The sequence below is a fragment of the Lampetra planeri genome, chromosome 61, assembly GCF_965212315.1.
Source record: "Lampetra planeri chromosome 61, kcLamPlan1.2.h2, whole genome shotgun sequence".
In the NCBI taxonomy this organism is placed as follows: domain Eukaryota; kingdom Metazoa; phylum Chordata; class Hyperoartia; order Petromyzontiformes; family Petromyzontidae; genus Lampetra; species Lampetra planeri.
In genome coordinates, this window is record NC_136167.1 from 943,410 (window position 1) to 957,833 (window position 14,424).

Below are 14,424 nucleotides of genomic sequence, written 5' to 3' on the forward strand. Positions count from 1 at the left end.
ACTCAACTGCTCACACAATCAACCACTCATTCAACCACTAACACACTCACTCACACACTCAACACAACCACTCACTCACTCAACCACTCACAATCAACCACTCACACACTCAACCACTCAATCAACCACTCACTCACACACTCACTCAACCACTCACACTCACTCAACCACTCACACACTCAACCACTCACAACCACTCTCACTCAACCACTCACACACTCAACCACTCACACACTCAACCACTCACTCACACACTCAACCACTCACTCAACCACTCACTCAATCAACCACTCAACTCACTCAACCACTCACTCAATCAACCACTAACCCAGGTAGCCCCCCGTGCAAATAGGCAAAGTTTCACGAGTCACAATCGTTTTATTATTTCATCTCCTGGTTCAACAAAGGACAAGGTTCATTTTGAGCTTTCGTGACTGCAGGAATTACTCTTTTGATTATTTTGGTAAAGGCACGTATAAAGAGAAAATAATAAATTAAATACTAGCATACGACGTTTCGATTGCAACACAAGCAATCATCACCGTGCCACTCATTGACATGCCAATTACTCTAACCCCTCCCTCTCTCTCCGCCCCCTCTCTCTATTTAAGGCAGAGATCACAAACGGGTTTTGATTCCTTACCCGTACCCGGCCGCACCAGGGTCCCTACCCGTACCCTACCCGAAATGAGTGACAAACGGTGACTCACCAGTGACTCACGGCCTACCCGTACCCGGCCGCACCAGGGTCGCAAACGGGTACCCGTACCCGGCTGGGTACGGGTAGCCGGGTATCGAATATCGGGTACCCGGTTGCGACCTCTGATTTAAGGCCTCGACACAGAGGCGTGGTTTCTCTGTGTGCCTATGTATGTATGTCTGTGATATGTCTCTACTTATATGTCTGTCTATATGTCTCTGGTTCTGTGTTTTATCTCGCTCTCAAATGTAGTATTCTCAGGAAGAACGTAATCAACCAGGTAGGGTGTTGACCGTTATGTTATCCGACTCTCTGTTTGTATCACATTACATTTCTAAGTATACTAGATTTGTGTTTCTATTTCATTTATACCCGATGATGATTGCTCGTGCTGCAATCGAAACGTCGTATGCTAGTATTTAATGTATTACTTTCTCTTTATACGCGACTTTACCGAAAGAACCAAACGAGTAATGGACAAGGTGACACTGAGCGGGCAGTACCAACCTCTGCATGATAATCACTCAGCTGGGATTACACAGAGCAATCATCCCTAGTGGCGGCAGACTGATGCCCGCTCGCAGGACAAGTGCCGAAGTCACCTTGGCTGCGCGTGGACAGCTGCCACCGGGGGCATCCTTTGAAAATGTTTGAGACGAGATGCAAGTCGGTCGCGCAGTGCGTGCAAAGGGCTCCGAGATGAACCCCTCCCCCCCACCCCGCCCGGAGTAAAAAGGTACCATATCAAAAACATTATCATCGTTACATTTGCCGTATCCCCTCCTAGTTTTCGGCTCGCCGCTAATCTCCGATGTCAGCGGTGCGTCGTCATCGTCTTAGTCATCGTCATCATCATCAGTGTCATCGTCGTCATCATCAGCGTCATCATCGTTGTCATCATCAGCGTCATCAGCGTCATCATCGTCGTCATCATCATCGTCATCATCATCGTCGTCATCATCGTCGTCATCATCATCGTCGTCATCATCATCGTCGTCATCAGCGTCGTCGTCATCATCATCATCATCGTCATCATCATCATCAGCATCATCATCGTCGTCGTCATCATCATCATCCACGACCGTCACCAGTGTCGCCGTCATCGTCAGTCTTTCTTGAGGAATCCCTTGTAGAGCTTGCGGAGTTTCTCGACATCGCGGGCGGGCGGCTGCCTCCAGGCGTACCACGGGTACCACGGCTCTCGCGGCTCGCCGGGAGATCCACCAGCGCAGTGAGGCGGCGGGGGGGTGAGCGACACGGCGCCGTGCGCGTTCGTGAAGTCCTCCGGGGTCGCCGGCTCGGCAAGCAGCGGCAGCTCCATCAGCAGCAGCCCTGCGAGCGCACAGCGCAGTCAAACCAACAAAACAAAAACGCTGAACATTTAGGGGGGGCACGGGGCTTTTGTGTGTGTTGAACCGCACCAACGTACGTAGCCAAACCTGCTAATTGGATTTTCAGGTAGGGAGGGGGGCAACCCCTCCAGCGATGAAAAATGATAAAGGAGTTGTTAGTGAGGACTTGTCCCTTGCTTTTGATTTGAAGCGTGTGCGGCGATGGCGCAGCCGTCGATCGAGGGTCGAATTCGAACCGCGTTGTGTGATCGGCATCGCGCTCGCTGAAGGTGTTGATGCCTTCTGGGAAGTCGTGTGCTGTGTACGCAACTGCGCACAATTCTGTGAGTCACTTATAACTGCTTTGCCGTTACTTATTGCCAATTATAGACTCAGACTATTGTCCTATCATCTCATAGAGTCCCTGGCACGTAGTAATATGCTACACAGTGGCAGTGGGGGTCGCAAAATGCCGAATTATTACTAATAAACCCCAATGGTCTGATTGAAATTAGGGATTTCGATCGGATCATTGGGGGGGCATGTGCCACCGGAGGGTACAGGACATGCACACACACACTCACTCGCTCTGGTCTGCCACTCAACTTTCTCCAGTTCAGCAAGAAAATAATACAATTATGTACCGTAATCTTGGGCTTTCTTAATCGCCGCCAGCAGATTCTTATGCTGCCTTTGGCAGAGGCCTGTGAATAAAATTGACATGAAACAGAAGTGTCTTAATAGTTAATAACGCGGTACGTTTGGTATCGACGAACATTCTATTTATTGTTCATAATCAACGTTTTTGGGTTTAGATCGCGTTATTTATAAATGTGTCGTAACCCTCCACCACCCGACACGGCCAATCAGTAAAAAAGTGTCACGTTGACAAAAGACAATTAGTTCACTGCTTTAGCCCACCGGTGTGTTGAAGCGTGAAACCACAACAATTTACAATTTGAGTACGACGTTTCGCTGGTATCATCGGGCAATTCGCCAGAATGGCGAATTGCTCGCCAGAATGGCGAATTGCCCATTTGATGCTGGATGCAATTACCAGCGAAACGTCGTACTACTCAAATTGTAAATTGTTGTGGTTTCACGCTTCAACACACCGGTGGGCTAAAGCAGTGAACTAATTGTCTTTTGTCAACGTGACACTTTTTTACTGATTGGCCGTGTCGGGTGGTGGAGGGTTACGACACATTTATAAATAACGCGATCTAAACCCAAAAACGTTGATTATGAATAATATTGGTCGCGAAAGCCTGCTACGTGTTAAACATTCTATTAATTGTGATCAATTCACTCACCGGTTAGCGACGGGTCAAACACAATGCCTTGGTGCGGGCAAATAAACTGCTGCAGAAGACGGATGTTCTGCAAGGAAACCACAAGTGTGTTAATCAAGTGGTTCTTCTTCACCTGGGGTGCACGTCACCTCTTGGGTGTGCGAGATGCCCTTTCTTGGGGGGTAGCGAGACACGGACAGATTTTTTTAGAAGGCAAATCATCGAAAACACAAGTTAAGCACGGGCATGTAAGTACAACTTACTTTTCGATTTAAAGCTTTCGTGACTGCAGGGATTCATCTTCTTGGTTCTTTAGGTAAAGTCACGTAGAAGGGAAGTAATAAAAGAATAAAAATAAAACATAGTAAAATAATAATATAATATATTAAAATAATATTATATAAGAAAATAATAATATAATTATATAATATTGTTATATTTCGATTTAAAGCTTTCGTGACTGCAGGGATTCATCTTCTTGGTTCTTTCGGTAAAGTCACGTAGAAGGGAAATAATACAAATAAAATAAAAATAATAAAATAATAATATAATAAATTAAAATAATCAAATAATATTGTTGTCGGCGTTGTTGCAGTGGTGGTCGTTGTTTGTTTAACGTTCGTGTGATGGTTATTCCATGTGTAGAGGGAAGTTAGAAAGATAAAGGTGCAGCCCTGCAAATTATTTCTCGGCTCAATGTTTGCCGGAAGGTGCCTCTGCTCTCAGGAGCTCTAGAGAGCCATTTTCCCCGCTCTTCCATGCTGACCAGACATCTTGGAAGAGATATATATTTTTGGTTCTTTCGGTAAAGTCATGTAGATAGACAATAAAATAATACAATTAAAGAAAACATTTTCTTGGTTCTTTCGGTAAAGTCACGTAGAAGGGAAATAATAAAATAAAACATAATAAAATACAATTCTCACGACGTTTCGGCCACAACGCAAGCAGCCGTCCCTCAGGTGAAGACCATGTTTTATTTTTATTATTTTATTACTTCCCTTCTACGTGACTTTACCGAAAGAACCAAGAAGATACAACTTACTTTGTTTCATCAAACATATGTGTCTTTATAAACGTAGTAATTTAGTTTTACGATTGTGAATCAAAGGCGTGCAAAGGCTGCAGTAAAGGTTAAGCACCATTGTGTTCAGTGAAAAACAGCAATGTCAATGTGTGTGTGTATATATATAGTGTCTAAATCTAATTTAGAGGCTGCTGGCATAGTATAATTAGCCTGAGCGCAGACGAGAGATTCATTTAACTTGTCGTCCGTAGCAGCTGAGGAGGCATCACTTCAGCGACTCCAATTTGTTCGTGCGGCCAAAAACCAGCAAATCACGAATGTGTTTTGTTAAATAGCCGCGTGAATAAATCTACACACGGCTAAAAGTGTCGGATCCATCCCAAGGGGGTTCCGGTTATCTGCTCTGGCCCGCGCGCTTAAATGGTCAGCGCGCTTGACTTATAATCCAGAGGCCGCAGGGTTCAATTCCATCTCCTGGCACGGCAGCGCAAACGACGGTGGAAGTTTCTGAAATCCTCCTCCTCCTCGCCACCGCTGCCTGTTGTCCGTCTACCCGGCGGTGTCAATGGGAACGCCAGCAGCTGGTCGAGTGTGATGGGGTCAAGTGTGGGCAATTAAAAACCTCTTCGAAAACCTCTCAACCACCCCAACAACAACTACCACAACAACGGTCCCGAGGGGGCATTCACGCTGAGGTGTAAGATGGAAAGTTGGCAGAGGCTCGCGAAGTGGAATGTTTCAAATTAAAGCTTTCGTGACTGCAGGGATTCATCTTCTTGGTTCTTTCGGTAAAGTCACGTAGAATGGAAATAATAAAAATTACAAATAATTAAATATTATGTAAAATAAAACATAATAAAATAATAAGTTTTATTTTTATTATTTTATTATTTCCATTCTACGTGACTTTACAGAAAGAACCAAGAAGATGAAGTGGAATGTTTTTGGTCAGCTTGTTGTTTTGTTATTACAGTCGATCATGGATTAGCCGGAGGCTTCAGGGGGCAGGGGGTGCCAGATATTCTTAAACGCCGGATAATCATTACATCATCATTATTTCAAATAGCTTATTTTTGCACATTGTTGAATAACATTGTGTTTTTAGGTGTTGTGTATGTTTTTTGTTGCGTTTTAAATTTGTTTACTATGTGAAATTGGCATAAACATACTAAGACAAACAGAAATATCCTACTGTAAAAAGTTAATGTATTTAACGTACCGTACTTACCACTCCAATCTCGAAGACTCTGCATGGGGTGGTGTACATATTGCTACGCTCTTGTTTCAACACAACATGTGTTTGATAATCGTATTTAATATTTGACACTGAAATCAAGTATAGCTAGCTACTACATAGTGTATAGTACTGGTAGGAACCTCCTGGTTACACCAGCCCACAGGGGATTATTGTGTCTGTCCGTCGTGCAGGGAGGGGCTGGGTTTGGAGGAAGGGGCTGGGTGGGGAGGGGAGGGTGGGGAGGGGCTGGGTGGGGAGGGTGGGGCTGGGTGGGGAGGGGCTGGTCAACCCGTGGTGCCCTTATAAAACTCAACGTTTAACCTACTCACGCCGGCTTGTGCCCGCCCTCAGTCGGGCATATTTGCGGAATACACCATGCCGCCGTTGACCCTGGCCATTGACCGAGCAACCCAACGTTCCTACCAGCTCCCTCCGCAGGAATGTGTTGTATATATTTGACACTGAAATCAAGCGACTTTTTTCATCATGCACACGGTGCCGATCGCTGCACTGGTTACAGCCTTTGGAGCGGCTTTGCCGGTTTCGCCGGATCGGCCCGGGACCGCCAGATGTTGGATGCAGCCTGTTAATTACAATCGACGATCAACCGTATAATTGTGATTGATGTCTGCTCAACACCTCCAACCAGCCCCTTACCTTGAAGTCCATTATGATCTTTGGGTCTCGGCAAGCTGGGCACGGGTTTGAACAGACGTTACTTCCTCTCTGTAACACGGGAACAACACGCGCGCGCAAATCTGACTGCTTATCCGTACATCCAAATGAAGTTTCGATTTAAAGCTTTCGTGACTGCAGGGATTAATCTTCTTGGTTCTTTCGGTAAAGTCATCACGTAGAAGGGAAATAATAAAATAATAAAAATAAGGCTCCCGTAAACCACGTGACCTCCGTGTGACCAACGTCACTCTGAATCCCTCCCCTGTTGCTGCCGATGACGACGGTAATGATTCCGATGTAATGCTGATACCGCTGCTGACAATGATTATGCTGCAACTATTTATGCTTCTGCTGATGATGCCTAGGCTGCGGATGCTTCTGATGCTGATAATAATTACGCAACGTATGTTGCCGATGGTGATGATTATGCCACACTGCCGATGGTGATGATATGCATGTGTTTAGTCCCACGATGCTGGTTTTGCTGCTACTGCTAATGAAGTAACTGATGCTCCTGCTGTTGTGGAGTTACTCATGCAGCCAGCTATGGCTGCAGGGTTTTGGTGGTACATGTTGTTTATGTCGTTTATTGTGAAAATTCGGTCACAGTTCCTATGATCACTGCTGTTACATTGCTTTTATGGCTTTATTTTGGTGATTTCGAAAAGTTTTTTTATTTGGCCATGTTACATTGCTTTTATGGCTTTATTTTGGTGATTTCGAAAAGTTTTTTTATTTGGCCATGTTTGTTTGTTGGAGTACGGAGTTAGAATGATGGCTTTAATCTAAGTTGTCTTGTGGTTGTTGTTGTTTGACTTGCATCCCACTGGGATTTTTGCACGCAGCGTTGGTGTACGGTGCTTTTTCTGCAATGTTTTCATGTCTTTTCTTGGATTTTCTGTTTGCACATAGTCACTTTAAGATGTTTTCTTGTTCATGTTTTTGTTTATTGTTTGTTGCAGTTGCACCCGATTCAAGAGCCGAATGGCTCACAGGGCTACACCAAATAAATGAAACTGAAAAATGAAACTGATGACGATGACAAGGTGTGTTTCAATGTTCTTCATTGCAAGGCCCGTGGGCCACTAAAGACCCCTGACAATACACAAATCTGATAACACCCCCTCTGCCCCCCCGTTATCTTGCTGCTGTCAAACCCCCAATGGTTTCAAATGTGTGGTGGCCAGAGGTCGCAAACGGGTTTTGATTCCTTACCCGTACCCGACCGCACCAGGGTCGCAAATGGGTACCCGTACGCTACCCGTACCCGTACCCTACCCGAAATGAGTGACAAACGGTTACTCACCAGTGACTCACGGTCAACCTATACCCGTACCCGGCCGCACCAGGGTCGCAAACGGGAACCCGTACCCGGCCGGGTACGGGTAGCCAGGTATCGGGTAGGGTTTGGGTATCGGGTACCCGGTTGTGACCTCTGGTGGTGGCCCTCACACTACTCAAGACGCCCCCCTCTGAAAATGAGTGAAGAACTCCAGTGCACTTAGTCTTACGATGCAGGTCTTGCGTGTTTTCTGGGGAGGGATTCCACCTTTGTGGTTCCGTCTGTAATCCTTCCAGATGGGAATCTCCCCATAGCGCTCGATGTATTCTGCGGAAGAAAGAAAACAACGGTTCGCCATCGGACAGACTGGGCCCTGCCACGGCCACGTGGAACTTCCATCACCGGCTCTGGGTCCAGGTGGCCGACAGGTGAGAGCGGTCGATATTAGAATCAGGATTTATACTGCAGGAGGAATCCGATGAGCTAAAAAGCTCTTTTCCAATGAACTACAAGTTCCTAAACTGAGTCCCCCTCCCTCCGACCATTTATCATGTTCACTCTGCACGATCCCCAGCACACTTAAAATGCTTTGTGACCTCAGATCAAACACATTCCTGCGGAGGGAGCTGGTAGGAACGTTGGGTTGCTGGGTCAATGGCCTGCAGGGTCAACGGCGGCGTGGTGTATTCCGCGAATGTGCCCGACTGTGAGGGCGGGCACAAGCCGGCGTGAGTAGGTTAAACGTTGAGTTTTATAAGGGCACCACGGGGTGACCAGCCCCTCCCCACCCAGCCCCACCCCCCACCCAGCCCCTCCCCACCCAGCCCCTCCCCACCCTCCCCCCAGCCCCACCCCTCCCATTTTTGGATGCACGACGGACGGACGGACACAATAATCCCCTGTGGGCTGGTGTAACCAGGAGGTTCCTACCAGTATTATCCGTACTGTTTCCCAGTAAATCTTCTGCTCCTCTCCCAGGCAGTGCTCTCTGTTCAGTCGTCGCGAGGACCAAAGTCATGCAATATACCAGGCTGCTTAGCCCCAGAAAGGATAAGGGAAGTTCCATCCACATGATGATATAACAGTGGATGGCTTGTCATCACGTGGAAGTGTATAGCAGCAGCCAAATAAGCTAAATAATCTCAACGCATGTCGATTCTAAATGTGGATATGGGGGGGGGTGATGCAGTGGTTAGCGCGCTGCGCTACGAACCCGGCGACCCGAGTTTGATTCCCGCTCACGGCCAACACCGGTGACGATTATCTGAACCGCTCCTGGGCCTCCCCTAGGTCGACTCAGCCTCGAATGAGTACCCGGTGCGGTGTGTAAACAGCGCCACTGGGGAGACAAAGGCGGTCGGGCCTGGTGCTTGCCACCCACCCCCTCGTGTGCCGTGTCGGCCTTGATAGGTGCTCACTAACAGCTCCTGCCCCAACAGTCTGTTCAGGCTACACGGTGGGGTGAAGGGTCTTGGGGTGGAGGGGTCGATCACCTTCGCTGTCCAGATACTCCCAGGGGTTCTGCCGCAGGTGGGCCAGGGGGTCGGGGGCCGCCGGGGTCAACGCCTCCGTCGCGGCCGTACAGCGAGGCCTCCACAGCGGAGGGGCGGGCGGCCAGACGGGCCTCGGAGCCGCAACCCTCCGCAACACCTTGGGGGGGGGGAGGGTTTCGCCGCACCTCAGATTAGCACGGTCGGCTACGTACGGTGCAAATGAAGTTACACATGCTGTACATACACAATGCGCATAGACTCAACACTGCCCATAGACTCGACACTGCCCGTAGACTCAATACTGTGCATAGACTCAACACTGCCCATAGACTCAACACTGCCGATTGATTCAACACTGCCCATAGACTCAACACTGCCCATAGACTCAACACTGCACACAGACTCAACACTGTGCATAGACTCAACACTGCCCATAGACTCAACACTGCCCATAGACTCAACACTGCACACAGACTCAACACTGCGCATAGACTCAACACTGCCCATAGACTCAACACTGTCCATAGATTCAACACTGCCCATAGACTCAACACTGCCCATAGACTCAACACTGCCAATAGATTCAACACTGCCCATAGACTCAACACTGCCCATAGACTCAACACTGCCCATAGACTCAACACTGCCCATAGACTCAACACTGCCCATAGACTCAACACTGCCCATAGATTCAACACTGCCCATAGATTCAACACTGCCCATAGACTCAACACTGCCCATAGACTCAACACTGCCCATAGATTCAACACTGCCCATAGACTCAACACTGCCCATAGACTCAACACTGCCCATAGACTCAACACTGCCCATAGACTCCACACTGCCCAGACTCCACACTACCCACAGACTCAACACTGCCCATAGGGGCAGAACCAGGTGCCATGGGTCGACCGAGATGACAGGGCCGATGCACCACCTATGCCCCCCAACTGTGCTAACTCGCTGTGCTTTATCCGCCCGACGCTCCGCTCGTTGTTGTGAGCGCCAAGTCTTCTCCACGTGTATGGGGGTGACACACACCACGACAGCCAATCCGTTTCTTGACGCGCGGGTGTTTTGTTTTTAACGGGTGACGCCATCCATCTATCGGCTCTTACCTGCGCTCCGTCGCCTCCTCCGGCCGCCGGGAGCCTGGGGACGACGAGGAGAGACGACGCTAACCTCGACCGGCTTCTCAAGGACAGAGCAATTCCCGCCATTGCTAAGGGTTGGCGTCTTCTTCACCACCCCCCTCCCAATCGATTCGATTCTCCGGAATCGAAAATCAAAATGAACTTCACGCAAGCGATTCCTGCGCGCTGCTTAACGTTGCGATGAAAGGAATCGAATTAGTTTCGATTAACAACAGCGCCAGATCGATTCGCCGTGTAGCGTAATGTGGTTTTGTGGAATCGATGCGATTTTGAAATTCGGGGAATCGATTTTTGTTTCCGCCGTCAAACTTCGATTCAGTAAATAACGAGATATTTTTTTTAATTAATGAAATATAATGGGGCTTCACTTAAACTTTAACGTCCGATTGCGATGTCTGTGCATCGTTTTGTGAGGGAAACTGTGTCCACAGAATCACTAATTCACGTTTTGACAAACTCAATTGCGCATTTTAATTTGTTTTTTTTTAATAAAAAACTTGGGCGCAGCCCCTGCAACTTGCTTCGCTCACCGCACTGCTGGCAGAAGGGTCCCTCAACTCGAGACCCATATACCGTGTCAACCCACGCGGTTTTACCCCCCTATTGTTGTACAGGCATTCATCTTCTTGGTTCTTTCGGTAATCACGTAGAAGGGAAATAAGAAATAATCATTATTTATTAAAATAAAACATAATATTTTATTATGTAAATTTTTTATTATTTTATTATTTCCCTTCTACGTGACTTTACCGAAAGAACCAAGAAGATGAATCCCTGCAGTCACGAAAGCTTTAAATCGAAAAATTGTACAAGCAAATTGAGTTTTCATGTCCATGCGACCGACAGCCGTTTCAATACGGGCACAAAATGTGTAATTCTTATTTGTTTGTGTTTCTCTCTTTGGGGCCGTTCATAAATGACGTCACGCACCTAGGGGGGGGGGGGTGTCAGACATTTGTGACGATGTGTGACGTTAATGCACAAGGCCAGTGCACAAGATAAGTGCCCAATTCACAATTTTATTAACAGCTTTCAATGCACGCGATTGTTCATCCGTATACAGTATTGAAAACACGAGAAGCCGACAGCATTTGGTAAGAATACAAAGCACCGTTTTAACAAAAGCCCCGCTTACATTTGACAGTTATAGGTTTTAAATAAATAACTCATAACCATATCCGACCTTTTTCCTCCCACAAAGAGACAGCGCGTTTTTATTACATTTTAAAGCAATTTTCATCCTTTAAAACAAAAGTCGAAAACAAAAGTCTAGTTGTATCCCCCTTCACACATGGGTCTGTGGGTCTCTGTACAGGTCTATGGGTCTCTGTGTGAGCCAATGGGTCTCTCTGTAAGTAAATGGTCTCTGTGTGAGACTATGGGTCTCTGTGTGAGTATATGGGTCTCTGTATGAGTCTATGGGTCTCTGTATGAGCCAAGGGGTCTCTATGTGAGTCTATGGGTCTCTGTGTGAGACTATGGGTCTCTGTATGAGCCAAGGGATCTCTCTGTAAGTATATGGTCTTTGTGTGAGACTATGGGTCTCTGTGTGAGACTATGGGTCTCTGTAAGTAAATGGTCTCTGTGTGAGTCTATGGGTCTCTGTATGAGCCAAGGGGTCTCTATGTGAGTCTATGGGTCTCTGTGTGAGACTATGGGTCTCTATGTAGGTATATGGTCTCTGTGTGAGCCAATGGGTCTCTCTGTAAGTCATTGGTGACCATCATTTCTCTGCACTTGAGAACCCAGGTCAATCACAGGCAGTGGTGGCTCAGCATCTCTGACATCTAAGACAACACATTTTAAAGTCCTGTATGTATGGACTTCTTTTGCACCATACGTAGTCATCTATGCTAATCGGAGGTGCGGGGAAGGACAACAAACTAAACACAAAAGGCAGTTGTAAAGAAATGAGTTTTAAATCTAAATAATTTGAAAGTGCATCGTAGATCCCTGTGGCTTCCCGATATCGGAAGGGAAGAGCGTTCCAGACGGCCGCAGAGTCAGTGACCAACGGCTTTTGTTCGATGGCCATCGGCCACAAGCCGTAAGCTGCGAGGATGCCCGGAGTTGGCGTGATGATGGTTTGTGCCCCTTGACGAAATCGGCGACGTACTGTGGTTCATTTGTGGCGAGCGCTTTGGGGCCGTCCATAAATGACGTCACGCGATTTTGGACGATTTTTGACCCCCCCCCTCGTCAGACGGCGTCACAGAAAGTCAGACCCCCCCCCCCCCCCTCGAATATGACGTCACAAAGCTCTGCCAACCCTCCCCCCCAAAAAAAAATAATTAAACATGCTTCAAATCTCGATTTAAAGCTTTCGTGACTGCAGGGATTCATCTTCTTGGTTCTTTCGGTAAAGTCACGTAGAAGGAAAATAATAAACATAAAACATTATAAAATAAGTCTCACGACGTTTCGGCCACAACGCAAGCAGCCGTCTTCAGGTGGAGAACAGACTCTGCCTTCTCGACAGACCTGTTCTCCACCTGAACACGGCTGCTTGCGTTGTGGCCGAAACGTCGTGAGAATTATTTTATTATGTTTTATTTTTATTATTTTATTTTTTTACTTCTACGTGACTTTACCGAAAAACCAAGAAGATGCTTCAAATCGCTTTCAACTATTGTACTGGTAGGAACCCCCTGGTTACACCAGCCCACAAGGGATTATTGTGTCCGTCCGTCGTGCAGGGAGGGGCTGGGTGGGGAGGGAGGGGCTGGGTGGGTGGGGAGGGGCTGGGTGGGGAGGGTGGAGCTGAGTGGAGGGTGGGAGGGGTGGGGCTGGGTGGGGGGGGCTGGTCACCCCGTGGTGCCCTTATAAAACTCAACGTTTAACCTACTCACACCGGCTTGTGCCCGCCCTCACAGTCGGCCATATTTGCGGAATACACCACGCCGCCGTTGACCCTGGCCATTGACCGAGCAACCCAACGTTCCTACCAACTCCCTCCGCAGGAATGTGATCATTGTAGTGCGTATTTAATGTGGCGCTGCACTTTGATGTTGTAGGGTTGACGGCTATGGGTTGACAGGAATGCCATTTCATTTCGCAAGAAAACTCTGCACCGGTTTCAACCTTCTGGGTCTCATCAGCAAAGTGAGGCTCGTTGGAAAACTGCTGCCCGATGTTACTGGCAAGACCGCTCCACGTCAACTCTTTAGAGGAACTCGGTGAAATGCAACAAGGGGGGAAAAAAGGAGGGCTTTAGTTTTGACGCCACGTTTATTTCCGTGACTTTTGGAAACTGGCGAATTATTTTTACTTGTCCCTCCCTAAGTGGCGATGACGTCACCACGACGCTTGTGCCAGGCCATGTGCACCTTGAGGCCACGTGAAGTGTCGAACGCCCGCTGGCAGGTCACGGGGCAGACCCAGCAGGTGCCACGGGTCGACCGCAGTATACAAACCCGCATACGCACACACACACAACAACAAAAACCCGTGCTCCAATCTAAAAATCCCCTCCAGAAAAGTTTTTTTAAATGTACAGTTTTTTTTTAAGAAAGCCACACACATCAAAATTCACACATTTAGGCTGTCAAAAGCGACATTGTGCAAGAAAATGTTTCGATTACTTCCCCCCCCCAACCTTCTTTGAACCATCGCAAAGGAACTCAAAGACACGCACACACAGACAAAGATCCCCCGTGTAGCCGGCGCACACTGTTGGGGCAAGTGCTGTTAGCGAGTGGCACCTATGAAAGCCGGCACGTCACACGAAGGGGTGGGTGGCCAGCACCACGCCCGACCGCCTTTGTCTCCCCAGTGGCGATGTTTACACACCGCACCAGGTACTCATTTGAGGCTGAGTCGACCTAGGGGAGAAGGCCCAGGACCGGTTCAGATAATCGTCACTGGTGTTGGCTGTGAGCGGGAATCGAACTCGTGTCGCCGGGTTCGTAGTGCAGCGCGCTAACCGCTAACTCAAAGACACGCACGCAGACACACAGACACACAGACACGCGTAACAGGCACGTGTGTGCCAAAGCGATTTAAATTATTTTTAAAAACACGTCACTTTGTTTTTCCACGAATTCATCTTTTCGAAGTCACATCGAGCAATTTTAACAGTGTTATACCTGTCAGATATTTCAGTCATTAATGTGTTTTTGGAGAGCATGTACGTATGTTGAACTTCTTTCGCACCGCACGTAGCCAACCATACTAATCGGAGGTGCAATGTTGAGTCTATGGGCAGTGTTGAGTCTATGGGCAGTTTTGAGT

The 14,424-nt window shown here is 47.8% G+C and overlaps 1 protein-coding gene across 1 annotated transcript; it reads right to left on the bottom strand.

Annotated features, from left to right (window-relative positions):
- Positions 1-1,545: 1,545 nt before the first annotated feature.
- On the bottom strand, positions 1,546-10,331 carry MRPS18B (mitochondrial ribosomal protein S18B). Its single transcript, XM_078619058.1, has 7 exons — positions 10,159-10,331; positions 9,041-9,197; positions 7,777-7,874; positions 6,245-6,313; positions 3,345-3,411; positions 2,676-2,735; positions 1,546-2,032 (listed from the first exon to the last, which is right to left on the bottom strand). Exons 1-7 carry the CDS (start codon positions 10,258-10,260, stop codon positions 1,806-1,808), a joined length of 780 nt encoding a protein of 259 aa, XP_078475184.1. The 5' UTR covers positions 10,261-10,331; the 3' UTR covers positions 1,546-1,805.
- Positions 10,332-14,424: the final 4,093 nt, after the last annotated feature.

Excerpts from the sequence above, each read along its gene's own strand:
- MRPS18B (XM_078619058.1), bottom strand. The coding sequence starts at position 10,260 with ATGGCGGGAATTGCTCTGTCCTTGAGAAGCCGGTCGAGGTTAGCGTCG. Across the intron at positions 6,314-7,776 it reads AAACACGCAAGACCTGCATC|AGAGGAAGTAACGTCTGTTC; the intron begins GTAAGACTAAGT and ends CCCGTGTTACAG. Across the intron at positions 2,736-3,344 it reads GTTTGACCCGTCGCTAACCG|GCCTCTGCCAAAGGCAGCAT; the intron begins GTGAGTGAATTG and ends TTTTATTCACAG.